Genomic DNA, 18831 nt, shown 5'->3' with positions numbered 1-18831 from the left:
AGGAAAATAATCATAGCTAACATTCATTGAGTTCATCTCTGTCTATCCACACATAACACAGTATTTTCACATAGTAGCCACCCTGACATTAAATGAATGCATGCCAGATATTGGGCTAAAAGCTTTAATTCAATACCTAATTTAATACTCTCAACAATTAGGAGTTAGCTGACATTATTTCCCCTGTTCTATAGATGAAGAAACTGAGCTTCAGATAATTGAAATGACCTTGCCCAAAGCCACAGTTGTTAAGTGACAGAATGGGACTGGAGTCCAGTCTGGTGTAAAGAGGAGAGTGGTGAGGATTTGTATTGGTATAGAATTTATTGCTCTGTGCATGCTTCCTGTTTAGACTAAGGCATATAACCATTTGCATAAATGTTATTCTGTTCAAGTAGCCAGGTTCCACACCTGCCCTCAGCATCTGTCCCCTCAGTGCCATGAGCAATCTTCCAGTGGTATTTGTTCATCACAGTACAAAATGGTACAGAGGACAGGAGGCAGTTTGGGGGAAATTTGACCACCATGACTGAGGGGAAGAGTTTCTCTTCTAATCAGTGATTAATATGCCTCTCCTGATTTTAGAAATCCATCTCTGGATTTGCCTTTTTCAGGGGGTCATTAAGATCCCACTGTCTCTTGGATGCTTTGCTCTGTTAGGCAGGAGATGCAGGCAGAGAGAAACTCCCTTGGCATGAATTAGGCAGCAGAGAAAACCCTTGCCGAGTGGGAGTAACCTGTCACAACCTGGTTTTCTCTGGCTAAATGACCAGTCTTGTCTAGTCGTAATGCCATTACAACATTCCCATTCAGATCCCCATGACCTAGTAATTGTTTTGGGAATGAGTGCAAAGCTATCAGACACCAACTACTATAATTAGAAAAGGGAAAAACAGACACTTACCAGAGCTAACATCTTTAGGCTGGAGCGTTTACAGCACTTTTTTGGGGGGGTTATGGAGCCTCTTTCTCAGTTTTGCTTCCTAAAATACAAACTATACAGTTTTCAGGTTCTTGCATTCCAGTTTTTTTCCTTACTGCAGTGCACTCTTTCCTTTTCCCCCCTATTTTAATCGGAGTACAAATTGCTGTCAGCACATCGAGTTCATGTGCCAGCCACTTTCAGAACAGGGTGTTCTGTGCTCTTCAAAACAAAATTGCTCTAGGGCAGTAAGAGAACAATAAGTCAGAGCTCCAGTTTAAGTGATGTTTTGCAGCAGACTGGGCTCACTTGATGTGGTTACACTCGGATTGCGCAGCAAGGCTCAGTAATTTGGTTCGGTTTGACTTCGTGGGGTTTGGAGGACCTCCCCCCTTTAAGTTACGTAGACTTTAAGTCAAGAGAAAATGTTGTCCCTTTTTAGCTTGTGTATTTCTTTCTCTTCCCAAAAAAACCCTAAGTAGAAGCATCCTGTATGTACTTTTATTCTCTTTGGGCACGTCATAGATCATTTACTTCCCGTAAATCATGCTGGTTGGAATTAGCAACAGACCTCCTGAGCCCTAGAGGCCAAGCTCCCAGTGAGTCATGATGGTTATTATTAAATATTTATTAAATGAGTTTTTGCACTAAGCAATACAAGGTCAAAAGCAACCACAGGTCTTCCACAGCCAGAGCTGCCATGGTTTTCTTTGGTAACAATTATCGAGACAATTAAAAAAAAAATTGGATCTATAGGAGTCAGGCATGTCTGCATCTGTCACCATGATGGAGGTCCCTGCTGCGGCAATCGGCTCCAAGGTGGGGAGGAGTTCTTGTCAGCTGTCATAGAACTTGTCACACCAGTGTTCCAATTTTAGAAACCAGTTAATCTAGAGAGAGTGTTTGCTACTTGTAGATGTAAAGAATCAATGGACTATACTCCCTGAGGCTGTGATACCTCCTCTTGCTCTGACATTCCAGATAATGTCAGTATTAAAAGGTTTTATATATACACGTAAAGACTGCTGCGTGTGTGCACGCACGCATGCGTATCAGTTTATCAATTTAAGATTCTATGGTACTGTAGGTAGTGCTTATTCAGGTTCAACTTCAAAGAGATTTAATAGAAAAAAAAGATTGGTCCCTATATAAGGTAGTAAGTATTTATAAGAGTTATTGCAAATGTTTCCCTATTAGGTGGCCAAAAACATTGGTTCTACCATATATTGTTTCTCTTAGAGAGACCGGCTGCAGTGAACATTTTTTTTTTGCTTTCTTAATTATGCCTTCATTATACTTTGACTTGAACTTTTTTTTTTTGCTTGCTTGCTTGACTTATCTTTCCCAACATGTTTATTAGTAGCCAGTCTTTTCTTTCCCTAATATGAAGGGTTATCACATGTAAAGAGAACTTCTGAAATTATTTATGTAATTTTAATATCAAGTATATGCATCAAGCTGAAAAACCAGCCTAGGAAACTGACACACAGGCAGGAATCCTTCACAGAGTCTCTGGATTTCCTGTTTTGAAAACACATTCAAACTTGATCAACCAAAAACCACAACGAATGTACTGATAGTTTCCTCCCCCACTAAATGTACTCTCCATCAGGGAGGAAACACTTCTAACAATAAACCTCACTCAAAAAGATCTGTCAACTAAGTTGTGAGCTACTAGGATAATAAATCTCAATGCTTGAGATATTCTATAATATGTGGGCCGAAACTCACTTTGCTTAGCAAATCTTTTCTCATGAAAAGTATCATCACATTAGTCTAAATTAAATTTCTTGGGCAGATTTAAAGATATTTAAGAACACAAATTTTCAAACTCTCAAATTCTTTAGAGACACCAGCTTTTACTCCAGTAAAAAATATCTTAAGCCTAGGATTCCTTGCAGAACCTCTCTAGTGTGTATGTATTTGAAAATAATAAAGTTGAATTTATTTTGAAACTATTTCCAATTCAAAAGAACTTTCACTGTGCTGCAAGCTAAGCTGTATTTTATCTAGAACATTCCAAAAGTGAGTTAATAGAAAGTCATGTGCATTTATGAGTATGGGACATAGAACAAAATTTCTGTATGCCAGCTCCACCCTGAGAGCCAGTCTAGCTCTTGCCCCTGTTTAGAAGGTCTGACTCGAGAGTCAGGCCTTCTCTAGTTTGGCCCAAGCGTCTTCGACTCCACCCTATGTCTGCAACGGGAACAAATCGGGATGGTATTAATCCTAGTGACTTAGAAAACAGTAGAGAACTTCAAAGCATAAATGTCCATGTGACATTTCTGCCCCTAGTGTCTATGCCACTGCTGTTTACTCTTCAGGGTTTCTCTCATTTCCTAGGCCTGGGCTAAAGGTAACCTGATGAAATGATTAACTACAGGAATTAGCTTTGAAGCTGGTTTCTGGTCTACATTGAGAGTTATATTACTGGGCCATAGAATCGTAGAATTTTAGAGCTTCAAAGGACCTTTGAGATCAAGTAGTTCAAAAGTAGAGTAAGTTGGAATTGAATTTGGAAAACAATTGTCTCCTGGAACGAATGTAACAGAACAAGTGATTTTTATCTCTAAAGCAAGTTATTGATCTAAAATAGATCAACCAGTCTCAGAAAAGAAGCATTTTAGGAATTCCTTACATTTGAATCAAGGCCATTATATTACAGAAGTAGGAATAAAAAATTTTCTTATGAAAGACAAATTATTACATTGCTTGTCGACTGTTGTGCTGTCATACAAGCCATCCATTTTTCTGACTGAATGAAAGACCTAAGTGGAAAGGAATGAATATCCGTAATATTAAACATAGTTGGAAAGTTTCAAAGAATTTATCCCAGAAGAAAAAGTCTAACTAACCAAGAGAAAAATATATATCTGTATGTGTTTTCCTATTTTATATGAACATAAAAGCCCCTTATCTAATGTGAAATTACCCTGGGAATGAGCTGAGTTTGAGTGCAATGAGGAAGTAGACCCTGAGAAATTGACCTCTTCACTTAACATTTCAGAGGAGGGGGTTGAGTAATTTGATTTGTCGAGTTATAGGAGACTATTGATTCCTTCACATTTTACATTTTTTACTGCGCTAAGGGATTACAGATATGTTAGTTATTGATGATGTTGCCTTTGGCCTTTTCATTTTTATTCAGACATATTTGTGAATGAGATTAAAACTCTTAAAGAAAAAAAAAAAGAGCTTCTATATTCAGTTAACCCTTTAATATCACTGGGGAAATAGCCATTCGGTTGTTTTTCAACCCAAGCATCCGAAGCCAAGATGCAGTTATAAATGTTTAAGCCTTTGTATACTTGATATTAAGTTTGTGGCATTTTGATAATTACCTATTAAATAATCTAGTATTTCTTGTTTTGTGTTATAGGTGAGGAAACCTCTGTCATATAGTAGGTTTAAGTTAAACCTGTGTTTCTACTTTATTATCCTCTAAGCTATCTTACTGATGTAGTTATCAGTAATTATGTTTAAACTTAAAACAGAAAGAAATATGATTGCTCTTAAATTTCCAGACTGGGCAGACTAAGCTTCAACAAGACATACCACGTATGTCTCTAGATGAAATGAGGAAGGGGAACTACTCATTTATCAGGTCCCTGAATTAGTCACGAAGAGCAGCTCTGTTGACTGTCCTTCTCCTCTCCCTCAGTCCACCTGGAAGGCCGCTGTGGTGGAAGGATGTTTGATTGCAGAGATGTGGGGTTCATAGTTGGCGAAGGAGAAGACCACGACATTCCAATCGGAATTGACAAAGCCCTGGAGAAAATGCAGCGTGAGGAACAATGTATTTTGTATCTTGGACCACGGTAAGCAGCATACCAGTTCAGTACACAGTGAGGTTATCTAAAGAACAGGGATACGCTTGCTTTTTCAATCAACCTTTTGCTATTTTCAGTGAAGTTAAGGCCAACAGTGGAAACAATTAATTAAATCAGGCTACAGTTAGTCACAGAGTGAGTTAATGGGCCTTATAATATTACAGACATTTGTAAACCTATTCACTTGATTCATGTGTGTTCAGGGTAGGACTGACAGGCAAGTTTTGCTTTTCTGTTTGTTTTGCCTGCCATATTGCCAAGACAGGAAGCTGTTGGCTCTTCTCACGTGATTCTCCTGCCCCTTCTCTCCTTTTCTCTAAATTAGGCAGGAGGCAGTAAAACGTGGGGGTTAGAAGTTGAAGAAGCATTTGGATGATTTATTACCACTTGAATTTGTGCCACCTGTTCTTATACAGACTCCCTGAAAAAAGAGTGTTCTTCCTGGATCTAAAGGCAGCGGAGATGACTCATTTTTGCCTAAATTTTTCCCATCATAAGGATATCCATTAGCACTACCAAGCTTAGAACTATCAGACACTAACTGTCTCTCTGGTGAAAACATGTTTGGTATTATTTTTAGATCTAAAATTATACCATGAATCCAACCCTTCTATCTTGAGAAATGGACCCTTGAGAGAAACCAGGGTGTTTTGATTCTGTTTGTGTGAAAGTGCATCTGCTTATCTCATGTCTCATCCCTCTCTGGATCCTTGGATTTCAGTCAGTAGGATTTTGAGTTATTGAGAATCTTGATGACCTGCACTTACCAATAGGTAATATTGTGCCTTTTGTACAGTTGGTTGCCTTTGTGTAGCCTCGGTCATAATCCAGTGGCATATTTACCTTTGCCCTAACACTTGAGCCATAATCGTATTTCTTAAGTGATGTTTTAGTCATGCCACTACCCACTTGAAAATCCTTGCAAAATGCTCTACACCTCGAACCCTTTAGAGCTTTCACTGAGGCACCTTTTATTTAATACCTTCTTTTTCTCGGTCTTATTCCTTTTTCAACTAGTATATTCCCACCTTAGTGTGTTTTATTTACATTTACTATGTATTTGTAGTTCACTTAGGTGAATCTGTTTCTATAAGGAACTTTTTAATTCAGGTGGTACATAGAGAGGCTATCTCTTCCATATCCAAGTAATATCTAACTATTTTTAATCCAGCATTCCAAAGTTACAGTAGTTCTAAACTCATATAAACAAAGTGGTATTTATGTCCATGTGTTTTCAGATCTAAGTTCCTTGAAGATGAGTTCTCTATACATTGTGAGCATATAATATGAATTGGTTCATTACATTTTAACCTAGCTGACAAGCCAGTTGTGGGAACAGATGTCTCAAGTTTAATGGCAAAGGGAAACAGGAATTATCCTTATATTTATTAATGCAAATAGTTCCTTGCAAGTTTAAATTGTTGTATGATTAGTGATTAAAAAAAAAAAAAACATGCAGCTTACCAGCTGTGTACTCGACTCTCCTAAGCCTTAGTTTCCCTTTATGTAAAATGGGGATAATGGTATCTACCATACAAAGTTGTGGAGGACTGAATGAGATAATGCATGTAAAGAGTGTAGCAAAGTGCCTGACACAGCCAAATCCTTAGTATGTTAGCTATTATTGCTGTTGTGATGATTATCTCTCTCTTCCATTTTACTCTCAGACCATAAGGAAAGGGAAACCCCGTTTTAACATATGGTAGATTTTTCAGGCATAAAAGTTGTCAACAAGTTTTCATAAATTACTAGATATAAAAGTTTTTTCATATGTTTTATGGAAATAATTTAGCATAGTTAGAAAGGAACATGTTCTTTTCTCTTCAAGATGTTGCTTAGTATGTTGAGTCATTTAAAGTGCAGAGTCTACACCAGGAGACTGTCCACGCGGGTGCTGCGTAAGATTATCCGTGTATCTAGAGAATCCCTGCCCACCGGGCATGCAGTGAGCGTGTGCAGTGAATTTGCTTGTCTTACCAGAGTCCCACTTATAGATACATTGCATCTGAGTGTGGCTATAAATATGGCTGTTGCAAATATGTGTTCTGTGTTACTCTTAGTGTCATCTGTATTTCATGCTCCAAAAACCCCAGGGCATATACCTTCCCTTTCGTTCTGATAGACTCCTTGGCAGGATGTTTTCATCGTAAGGAATTCATAAAACACTTTCAGAGAAGCCATTTTCTCTCTTCTCATCAGGACAGTGTCTTTAATATTGTTTTAAATACTGTGACTGATTAAGCTCTTTTGTTTCAGGTAAAGTGTGGCTAGTTTTAGCTTTTTTCTTTTTTCTTCCTTATCTTCTGTCCTGCACCAACCCCAAACAAAAACATAGGCTACCGAGAGCTGGAGTATCTCAGTTATGCGGCAGTGTGGGTCAAAAACTAACAACTTTCTGGGACACACAGAGTCTGAATTTAAATCCTGGCTCTACCACTGCCTCTTTGTGTGATTCTCAGGAAGCACTTCTCTCTGAGCCTCAGTTTCTTCATCTGTAAAAAGGAAGCAGTTGGTAAGAGCAGTTGCATACAAGGTGCAAGTGCTTCTTGTATGCACATAAAGGCTTAATGGTCATTAGCAGTCATTATTTGTATCTCTGCTCTCTGCAGGCACCTGTCAGTTTAAGAACATTGATACTGGATTCCTTCTGTTACTGTAATCCAGCTTGTCTTTTGGTTAAGCCTAGAATTCCTCTTGTGGTGTTCTGTCTTTCAGTCAGATGAATTTGTGTGCCCTGGGTCCTTCCTCGCCCAGCCTAATCCAGCATAAATCAGACAACTTTCTGTAAAATAGGAAGTCAGGTTAAATGCTCCCAAAACAGTTCGGTATGAGCTTACGCCCCCCCAGGATTATGTTTTCCACATGTGTCTTCACAGAGTTTCTTCATTTGAACCCAGGAAAGACTGTAGAAATCATATCCTTCCTTAGTCTTCTTTAATCCCGTTGATGATAACCAGAACAATTTGGTGCCTGCCCTCGACCCAAACCCTCACCCTCCTTGCCCCCCAGCCACGGAGCTCCTATTTTTAAGCGTTGTAAGGCAGCTGTTCGCATCCTCGGCACTATTGACATTTGGGGCCGGATATTTCTTGGCTGGGGGAGCTGTCCTGTGCATTGTAAGATGTTTGGTAGTGTCCCTGACCTCTACCCACTAGAAGTCAGAAGCCTCCTAGTTGTGACAAACCCCAAATCTCTAGACATTGCTAGATGTCCCTGATAGGGATGGGGGATTAACCCCTTTTGAGAGCCACTGGTCTAAGGCAAGAGCATCTGTTGGGTTTGTACCTGTTCAGCACAGGGCTCCAAATAGAACATGCTGTCAGTAAACACATGCTCAGTGAGGACTCACCTGCCTACCTGATTCCCATCAGTTAAGGAATGTTCTTTTATTTACCAGATGGCAGAAACAAAATAGGAGATATATCGGTCTGAGAGCTCAAAGTAGAAAACTAGTCACAACTTCCTACAGTTGGCCACTGGTAATTATGTCCTCTTTTATTTCTTTGCTGAAGATACCTTTTGCCCTGATATTAAAACTACCACACCCCATTCCTACCAGCTCTCACTCCATCTCTATGCCTCTCTCTGCCTCCAGCTTCCATTTTCTTGTGTAACAGGGGAGGTAAATGAGTAAGCATTTTTCTTCCTGAAAAATTCAGGCAGGGAGTAAAGAAGAGGTACAAATAGCAAGAGGTGAGTGTTCCCACTCTAGTCCTTTTGCCCCAGAGAAAACTGAAGGTATTAATACATCAACTTGGTTTTGGCCTGGTTTCAAACCATAGCCTGAGAGTTTGAGTTTACTAAGATTTTTGCAGTGCCATTCCATATACTAAAGAGTAGTTTGCTTGAAACAGATGGAGCAGAGTATATTCCAGTGAACGTTTTCCTAATACGCTGGGCATTGTTCTACATGCGGGGAAACCACTGAACCAGACAGACAAAGCTCCATCAGAATTTCCATTCTAGTAGATGTGTGCTCCTTCAAATGCCTTGGATGTGTTAAAATTTTAATGATGATCCCCAAAAACAAATTTATATATCCCCGTAATTTTATTCAGTAAGTTTTGGCTAAAAAGTGTAGTGTTTTACAGTGTTATAGCCAGAGAGCTATGAGAATACAGTACAGAGTATTTCTCTTGATGAGGTATTAGACTTTGCTGGGGCTGTTCTTTTTGATTATACATTTGTTTTCTAGTATGCTTTCTGCAAGTCTTGAAGAAATACTATGAGGACGTATATCCTTCCTGATGTGTGCACCTTCCCCCCACTTATCTGAATGGAAGTGGTACTTTTGGAAGGGGACAGCACTTTAAAGTTAAAAGCTTATTAAAACATACCTCTCCCAAATCAGCACTGTAATGATTATAGTGCCTGTCTTCTCTGGGTCCTGATAGAGCTTCAGGGAAAGCCCTTATAGTCAAATAATGGCTGTTTTATAGAAAGAACTAGATATAAAATCAAGCAGAAAAAGAGACAGTGACATTTAAAATCACACTAAGCAAGCTGTCCCAAGGAGTACAGGTGTTGCATTACATATGAATATGAAGAAGAAAACTAAATGCAGCCTGGTTTCTTAAAAAAACCACAGCAGTGATACTTGGCACTATATCTTCTGATCAACATCTGGTTTGTCTTCAGGGCCTTTGATGTGCGTAGTTTGCAAATGATAGCTCTATGCTGATGTGATGCCTCAAAATACTGAAGGGGGTGCCTGGAAATACACCAATTCTTTAAAGTTTTATTTTTTTACTCTCCATTTCAGATATGGTTTTGGAGAGGCAGGGAAGCCTGAATTTGGCATTGAACCTAATGCTGAGCTTATATATGAAGTTACACTTAAGAGCTTCGAAAAGGTGAGAAAATACCAACTTCTTTGAAATCATGACAGATTTCTTCTCCATCCACTTCTTGTAAATTAGTGTCTTATATTACGAGGTGGTATAGATAGATGGTATTTGTTTGTATATTGTGCTTTTCATGACCAAGTTTGTCTGCTGTCTCTGACGCTGCTACTAGAGCACAGGACAACTGATACAGCACAGCTGATACACAACCAAGGAGCTCAGTGTTCTTATTTTGTTCCTATGTGTCAGCCTTTTTTTTTTTTTATTAACTTTTTTGGGTAGAAGCCAAGACTTGTTCCCTTATTTGTTCCTAGACTTGTTCTTTTTGTACTTTTTTTCCTGGGTTGAAGACAAAAAGGTTCATGTTCTTGCCAAGCATCTCCTTGGGGGAGTGGGGTGCAGTTTTCCAGGGCTGGACGGATCATACCCTTCACAGGACTCGTGAAGAGGCCTTCACTGTGGCTCCAAGTTATTACCCAAAATGCAAGGGCTTCATGGGCCACCAGGCTCGGTGGCAAGGAACACAAGGAACAAACCTGCTAACCCTAGACTTTTTCTTTTTGTACCTGTCCAAGTAGAAAAAAAGAGAGCGTTTGCCTCAGGTTCCAGAAATGGCATGCCTCCTTGAGTGTATTTCCATCTCAAACCCGCCTCTGGAGGCTCCCAGCAGCAGCTTCCTTGGACAAACGCAGAGCATGTGCCTGAGCTAGGTACGCTGTCCCATCCAGCTACGTCCTCTGCACCACCAGAGCCCAGCCCTTCCCCGAGAGCCTCAGGAACTGCATCTTGTAGACCTTTTTCATCCCCACAGTGCTACCTCCATGTTCCATACTTCAAGCTTTGAACTGGAAACGTGACTGTTTTTATGTTATTAGACTCAGAAAGGAAATCATTGTCCTGTAGGCCTCTAACTTTGGGATCCTCCCCAGACAGTGATGTTCCTCATCATAACACATTCCCCAAAACAAACGTATGCTCTTGTCACAACCATTGCTTGTTGTCAGGTAACGTCTTCTGAAGTCCTGCTAGCTCAGTACTGATCCTCCAAAGCTGTCTTCATAGCACAAAGTGGTTTTTATTTTTAAAGAGGGAGAAAATAATTTTTAGCAATAAAGTAACCCCCACCCCTTCCCATCACAGCCCAGTGGACCTGGTACACTCAGGAGCCTCCTCACTGTAGTACGCCACAGCGAGCCTGTGCTCAGTCATGGCTGCAAGGGCATAGGCCAGGCTGCACTGCTAGGTGTATTTGAAACCACGTGATCAATCCAAGAAGAAGATACAAGAATTGCAAATATATATGCATCCAGCATAGGAGCACCTCAATATATAAGGCAGATGTTAACAGACATAAAAGGAGAAATTGACAGTAACACAATAATAGTGGGGGATTTTAACACCCCACTTAGATCAATGGACTGATCGTCCAGACAGAAAATCAGTAAGGCAACACATGCCTTAAATGACACTGTAGACCAGATGGACTTAATTGATACTTATAGAGCAATCCATCCAAAAGCAGCAGAATACACATTCTTTTCAAAAGTGCACATGGAACATTCTCCAGGATAGATCACATGCTGGGTCACAAAGCAAGCCTCAGTAAATTTAAGGAAATTGAAATCATATCGAGCATCTTTTCTGACCACAGTGCTATGAGATTATATTTGAAACCATGTGACAGTGTGTGGCAGTGATGGAGGCAACATGAATTCATTTTCTGTTTTGTAATACTAAGAATAGATTTATAATCAATAAAGACTGAACCTAATATAAAAAATGCAGAGTGCTTGTTATTAGATTTTTAAATAATAAAGTTAAATTATTAAGAATCAACATAGGGTTGCCAGGAAGACTAGTAACTCTCATTATTCACTTTAAAAAGGAGGGGATATATATACCACTGTCTTTTGAATAGAGAATTTCATATTTACCCACTTAAGCTTCATAATTCTTATGCAGTAAATAGCACTGACACAGCCATTGTCATCTTCCCTAAAGGACTGCAGATTGTTCTGTTGACTCTTTATGATCCAGCTGTTCATAATGAAAGTGCAGTTGTCCCTGGATTCCTATCTATAATGGGGGAGGAGTAATGATACACACAGTATAAATTAGCAGGTGATCATGAAAGCATTTGTTTACATCTTGGCATCACCTCTATCCTCCCACTTATGTTTTCCTTGAAATTCCCCAAGTACGCATCTGCAAGTTGCTACAGTTTGGAGGCTTTAGTATGTCTGGTTGTTTCAGAGTAGAGAGACAACTACATGACCTGGAATTTTTAAAGTGTGTATGAATATACAACTGTGACTTGACTACAATAGTGTTACCATTTTAGAGTTGAAAAACTGAGGCTTGAGAGAAACTTGCCTAAATTATAATAGCAGTTTAGCGGCAGAGTTTGCAGGAGGGAGATAGGGGCCCCAGCTTCCATCGTGTGGCCTCACCTCGTAATTCTAAAGGCACATTCTTTAACGATGCTCAACAGTTCATCTTCCTTACGGTATTATTGCCTGCACCTCCCTCTTGAGCAGCATGGATCAAGCTACAGCTTTGTCCTCATGGAAAGTGAGTTCTAGCCTAGCAGTGCATTGGCAAGGGCACACAGTTTTAAAAGCCAGTGTGTTTCGGGGTGTGGGTATCCTCTAGGAGTAGCTATTGTTTCTTCTTATGGACATCAGCTGATGCTTTTTCCTTCTCTGTTCATCTAACCATTGTCACACATTTACACAACAGGCCAAAGAATCCTGGGAGATGGATACCAAAGAAAAATTGGAGCAGGCTGCCATTGTCAAAGAGAAGGGAACTGTGTACTTCAAGGTATGTGGGTCTTTGTACAATCCTTCCCATCTCAAAGAATTTATTCAAGTATCAGTTAATTGTGCTGATATTCCCTATTCTGAATTCTATACCCTTCTGGATAAGAATAAGCCTGAATTTTTACAAGTCTGTCATTTTCAGTATAAGAAATGGTGAGACAGAATGAATTATGTGACAAAAAGAATACAAAAGCCTCTTGTACACATTCTACTCTAGATTGTAAGCCTCCGCAAAGTCAGACCAGGTCCGGCTTGCCCACCCACTGTGTATCACTCAAGACCTAAAGTATCTTGCTTGGTACATAGTGGTCACTCAACAAGTGTTTGTGGGACGAAACAAAGAATGAATAGAATAATTGTTAGCAAGTAGTAGAATTCAAAGGGCTAAGTTTCATATCATTTTCCTTTCCACTGTCTTGGGGAAGTCACTTAGGTACATGATAAAAGGAAAGATTATGCACAGATTTCAAAAGGAACTGGCAGGAGGAGAGTATAAATTTCTTCTAATGGCCAAGATGATCCCTGCCACACTTGCTTTTGTGAGAAAAAAGCAGAAATTCCTGAATGATATTTGTCATTTATTGATTCTTGAAAACACTTTCTTATAATCTAGGAATGTGTTGTTTCCTCACTTAGATTTTAAACCCGATACAGTAAAAAAAGAAACAGCGCTTTGTTCAGTTCTAATCAGAATGTACTATCCATTGCTTCCCCATTGCCAGATATTATACCTTCTCCACATCAAGCAGAAAGGGCTTAGCGCAGAAGAGAATGAGAGAAAGAATGGGAGTTTTGTCAAGGTTTCTTTTTTTTCCTTGCTGCTGTGATCCAGGAGCAAAAAAAAAAAATTAGATGATGTTTTCAACAGTCTATCAAGCAATGATACATCAGTGTACTTCAACAAGTCTTCATGGAGAACCTGCCGTAAGACATGTCCTTGCGTTGACAGCCTTGTCTGGAGGGAGGGGAGGCAATATTAACCCACATGAAACAACTAGAGAATTATGTAAGACTGTATAACCAACATAGACTCACGCAGCCAGAGGGCAACAGGTATGGTTATTATTTTCTAAACTTTGAGAGGAGCCCCATTATTGAGTCATGAAATCAGTTTAGTGGAAGTGTATTGCCTTATGTAGTAAGGATACACTTTGTTTCACAAAACTTTGTTCAGTTGTGTGTGAGTGGGTACTAGGTCATAATTTAAAACATTTCTTACTGTGGGTGTAGATAATATATAATTATTTCTATTTATTTATAACTATTACATTAAAATAATGTATGGATCACCAGAAAGCATTACGATATGGCAGAATGACCTCTGAATTGGGAAAACTGGGCTTTATGGCTCCAAATGATTTAAAGTCATTTAAGGTCCAAAGAGATTAATTTTTCATGTGAAAAGTGAGGGAGTTAAATTAGAAGACTCCTAAGTTTCCTTCCAGCCCTAAAATTCGGTGCGTTTCTGAACTCTCAAGAACAACTTTGATTTTTTTAAATTCTAATTGAGGTATTGGATACCTCTGTAACTATGAATAGGTAGATTCCAGATGAGTTATTTGTAGACCCAAATACCTAATACACTAGAACAAAAAGAAAATTTTCTGTAAAATTACTTAAGACCAAAGGTCCTGAACTATGTTTTCCTATCTACTTGGAGTCCATAAAAGTCTAAGTGTATTTTTTATATTTCCCAAAACCTCTGAAAAGAATATTAACATTTGGTAGAGGGGTTGCAACTTTTGGCATTTGACTAGAATTAACTCGATGTAATAAAACAGCTTGGCTATTCAGAAGCTCTGATTGGTTGCTGATGACTTAAATAATGTTGTAAAGCCACGTGTCATATAGCTGTGTCCTGAATATATAGAGAGATGGCCAGAATTTACGATCAGCAACAGAAAGCAGTGTTAAATTGTCTGTACAGTTACTAAACTTTGTTGCTTCTTAGCATCATAACTGCAACAGTGATTTGTGTATTTCATAATACTATGAACCCTCTTAAAATTACTGATCTTTGGATAAAATCTGGATCAGCAGTCACACATATGGAACATATTATTTTTAACATGCAATTTGATAGACAAAATCTTTCAAAACATTAGTTTATTGGAGGAAAATTAATGAAAGGTTCAAAACCACTGACCTAAGACCTTTCCCCCAGAATGTCTCTGAACATTTTGTACTACTCAGAACTTCCCTGGAGGCACCTTCATAATTAGAGGTAAAAGATCCCGGCAGTGATCCTAGTTTTACCTGTAAGACTTCAGAAATGGTTGGTAGGTGGGTTCCTGCACACATTCCCTTTTCAAATGTCAGGGCAGGTTTCAATCTGCTGTGCTGCCTTCCCGGCCCATAGAGTTTCCAGGGTGTTTGACTTGGCGCCTTGTGCACAGCGCAGAGCCCGGGTGTGTGGGCCAGAGCAGAGGTGGGGTACATTGCATGCCACCCGCACGTTGGAGCTCCATTTTCATTGACCTCTTGGTTTGGTTTACACGTAAGTGGGTAAGTCTCTCCTCGTAGTAGGGTAGAATTGTAATAAGCTCCCATTGTAAATGGGAGTGATTTTGGCGTTTAGAGTGTAAACTCCTATCAACCTCTGAACGCTAAAGAGAAGAAAGGTAGGAGAGGACTCTCTTCATTTGGCTCTGAAAATAATTATTAAGCACGTTTAACAATGTGATGTTACGCCAGGCATTGTGCAAGTCAGTTAAACAGACATGATTTTTGCCCTCATAGCTGACAGCATTCTGCGGGACAAGAGCATTAACTATCACACGTGTTTCTCTTTTCTGACTTGGAGGCAGAGTGGTAAGGCTGAGGACACTTTCTAACCAAGAGGTTCTTGCGCCCCCTTGTGCTCCTTGGGGAAAAAAGCATTTCTAAAGCAAGCTAGTTAAGGATCGTCCTTCAACCGTGGAACCCTTTGCAGACAAACCAGGCTTTGCTATGTTTTGACCACCATTGCTGAACCAGGAAACCAGTGCTATGATTTAGAAACAAGTCGTCTATGACTCTAGGATTTTAAAAGGTTAAAAAAGGTTAAAAGGTTAAAAAAGGTTAAAAAAACTAAAAACCTGCCCCTCTTTCTTGTTCCTTCACTCTTTTAGAGCAGGATTTCTCAACCTCAGCACAATCGACATTTGGGGCTGTATAAATTCTGTTTGGCAGGAGGCTGTTCTGTGCATTTAGCAGCATCCCTGGCCCCTACCCACTAGATGCCGGTAGTACACACATATTCTCCAGTTGTGACAACAAAAAACGTCTCTAAACGTTGCCAGATGTCCCCTGGGGGCAGAATCACCCTAGTTGAGAACTCCTGTTTTAGTACATCAGAAGCAGAAATAACACAGAGGTCTTTGTTCATTAGAAGTTGAGATATAAGTAGAATTATATATACTATATAAGAAAAGGCTATCAAAAAATTAGAGTGCTCTATAAAGGTAAGGAACATTTATGTATTATGAAGTCTAATACTTTGGGTTTTTTTTTTTTTTAGAAACCATAGCCTCTACCATTCTGATAGTCAGAACCTACTGAAGTGATAGGGTCTGGATCTTTGTCCTCCCTGACTCTTCTTTTCTCTCTCTATGACAATGTATTAGTCAGAAAGGTAATTGGAACACTAAAGATGGAGGAGGAGAGAGAGGAAGAAGAAACTAGGTGTAACAGGGAAAATGCCTTACCTCATCTAAATGAAGTGACACCTTTTATTTTCACCTACGCCTCCATTTTGCTCCCAGTGATTGAAAAACTTTTGATTCCATAGTTATATTCCTTTGACCTTAATGTTTACTTAGCACACCTTCATTAAAGGCCTCCTTATGTTAAACCCTGGATATTCCAAAAGGGATAGGACATGCTTCCTGTCCCAAAGAGCTCACAGTCCAGCAAGAGAAAAGACAATGACAGAAAATGCCCAACCCTGAAACTGGTGAGGACTTTAATCTTGAGTAGTGGGCCTAAGGCTAGGACAAACTATAAGTACAGACAACCCCCGACTTACAGTGGTGTGAAAGCAATACACATTCAGTAGAAACCACACTTTGAATTTGGGGTTTGACTTTTCCTGGGCTGGCGATATAATCAGCAGCAGTGAGCACAGCTCCCGGCCCTGCAACCACGGAGGCAAATAACCGATACAGCCATTCTGGACCCACACAACCATTCTGTTTCTCACTTTCAGGACAGTATTCAGTAAATTACATGAGATATTCAACACTTTATTATAAAACAGGCTTTGTGTTAGATGATTTTGCCTAACTGTAGGCTAATGCCAGCGTTCTGATCACACTTAAGGTAGGCCAGGCTAAGTTATACTGTTTAGTAGGTGAGGGGTAGTAAATGCATTTCAGCTCCCCCGGGGTGTGTTGGGAGGTAACCCCGTTGTAAGCTGAGGAAGATCTGTACTTTCAGACCCAGCCCCTCTCCTTGGAACTGGTCTACCCCATCCTTATCACCAAAAATCGACATCGGGGCTTCCTTTCTACAGATGCAGCTCATTTTTATGCCAACCACCTGAATTCCTTTATAACGGGAACATTCTTGTAGACTTAGTCTGTGATTTTTCTCTTCTTAGTCATTGGGTGACGTTTGGAGTGCATGGGGAGACATAACTCTACACTGATGTGTATGCCCTGCTTTGACTGTGGTAAATTCTAGTGACATGATCTCAACACTGTTCATTGGTCAGACATTGAATTGAATGTCCTAAGAGATGTGGCTGCAATTCTGCCATCTGGCGGGATGTGTCATGTTTTCGAGCTTATGGTCACCTCCTGCAGAGGAGACCCCTCACCTGTACCCCCATCTTATTTGTGTACTTACCAGCTATCACTCCTCTCATTCATCCTAAAATGGCAGTAAACACATTGTTTCAGCCCATTATTTCTTGTATAGAGCAGATATAATTCATGTGAATTAATTACACAATTTTTATTCACAATTTTTAGAATTCTAATCGGGTAAGAGAGCAAAAATATGGTTAAGAGAAAGAGCTTTCTCATGTAGTTAGGTGACTAACACCTGTGTGATTTATGTTTTATAGTTATTTATGTTGGATGGCTGCTCTTCAACTATGTATATTCCCATTGTCTATAAATCAGAGGTTAGCAGACCACAGCCTGTTTTTGTAGGTAAGGGTCTACTGGGACGCAGCCACGCCCCTTTATTTATATATTGTCTGTAGCTGCTTTTGTACTACCAAGGACAGAGTTGCAACAGAGACTGTTTGGTCTGCAAAGCCTAAAATATTATCTGCCCCTTTACAGGAAATGTTTGCCAACCCCTGGTTTAAATAAGATTCGCTGGGTTTGGGACTAGCACTTGCCAAAATATAGTGTGTGCTGTGCAGTGCTGATCGTCAGGAGGAGAAAAGGGAAAAGTAACTTCCCTTCAAGTAAACTAGTGAGATAGTCTACAGCTACTCACCAGCCCTTTGAAAGTCTGGTAAATTTTAGCACCAAAGAATGTAACCCAAAAGCCTGGATGCCCACCTGCTGAAAGAACTGCCCCCTCTGAAAAGGGTGAGATGGTAAATGCTGGACAAGAGCATTACGGTGCCGGGCCCTGCACCAGCTCAGAGGTCACTGGAACTTGAGAAGGAAGGGGGAAAGCTGCCTTGAGAGCCACCTCCTGAGAACAGAAGGAAATGATCAGATACCTTGGTTGGTACGAGGTGGTTGTCTCCTTTTGCGGATTTGCTTTTCTCAGGGAGGGCTGAGCTTACACATCCTTTGTACCCGCTCCAGAGCCTGTACAGCAAGTAATTACTGGCTTTTCTGTGTTAGGGAGGCAAGTACATGCAGGCGGTGATTCAGTATGGGAAGATAGTGTCCTGGTTAGAGATGGAATATGGCTTATCAGAAAAGGAATCGAAAGCTTCTGAATCATTTCTGCTCGCTGCCTTCCTGAACCTGGCCATGTGCTACCTGAAGCTTAGAGAATACACCAAAGCCGTGGAATGCTGTGACAAGGTAAAGTGTCTTCATGTGGGATGAATGTTAGATAGTCCGGATCTTTTTTCTCCATCCTCGTACTCAGTCGTCGTCTGCTTCCTCTCAGCCAAGCTTTGGATTTTTCATTTTGCTTTGTTTTGTTTTGTTTGTTTCTCAGTAAGAATTGGGAAGTTCAGAAAGATTTTTTTTTTTTTTACTACAGTCATACTTTCCTAATGCCTAGAATATTTATAATAATACATTATGAGTAAAAGTTTTGATAAAATGAAGCAATTTTTATCCATGACCTTAAGTCGATGGTATTTGGTACCAGATTACACAATTTAATAAGAACATTTAACTGAAGCCTTTTAGGATTTTAAGAACAGACTGTGGCTGCTCATGCAGGGATATATACAAGTCACTTTTTATTATAATCATATTTATTCACTGACTAGGAATATACATAACTAATTT

At 39.8% G+C, this 18831-nt stretch overlaps 1 protein-coding gene and 1 long non-coding RNA gene across 20 annotated transcripts in view; one reads left to right on the top strand and one right to left on the bottom strand.

Moving 5' to 3' along the window:
• Positions 1–18831, top strand: part of FKBP5 (FKBP prolyl isomerase 5) — a 98303-nt gene that overhangs the window by 74085 nt on the left and 5387 nt on the right. For 18 of the 19 annotated variants that reach the window (XM_012532304.3, XM_004267682.3, XM_033424168.2 and 15 more), the window contains 4 exons: positions 4584–4740; positions 9515–9605; positions 12336–12419; positions 18208–18393. In XM_012532304.3, coding sequence (XP_012387758.1) covers positions 4584–4740; positions 9515–9605; positions 12336–12419; positions 18208–18393 — 518 coding nt within the window. The remainder of the gene's footprint in view (positions 1–4583; positions 4741–9514; positions 9606–12335; positions 12420–18207; positions 18394–18831) is intronic. The other variant, XM_049715982.1, reaches the window with a different exon arrangement.
• LOC125965621 (uncharacterized) overlaps positions 1535–18831 on the bottom strand; it is an 83933-nt gene continuing 66636 nt past the window's right edge. The window contains exons 3-4 of the long non-coding RNA XR_007479717.1: positions 11531–11672; positions 1535–4690 (exon numbers count right to left, since the gene is read on the bottom strand). This is a non-coding gene — a long non-coding RNA (uncharacterized LOC125965621). The remainder of the gene's footprint in view (positions 4691–11530; positions 11673–18831) is intronic.

The sequence above is a fragment of the Orcinus orca genome, chromosome 10, assembly GCF_937001465.1.
Source record: "Orcinus orca chromosome 10, mOrcOrc1.1, whole genome shotgun sequence".
NCBI classification, from domain to species: domain Eukaryota; kingdom Metazoa; phylum Chordata; class Mammalia; order Artiodactyla; family Delphinidae; genus Orcinus; species Orcinus orca.
This window is presented reverse-complemented; position numbering and strand designations above follow the sequence as displayed.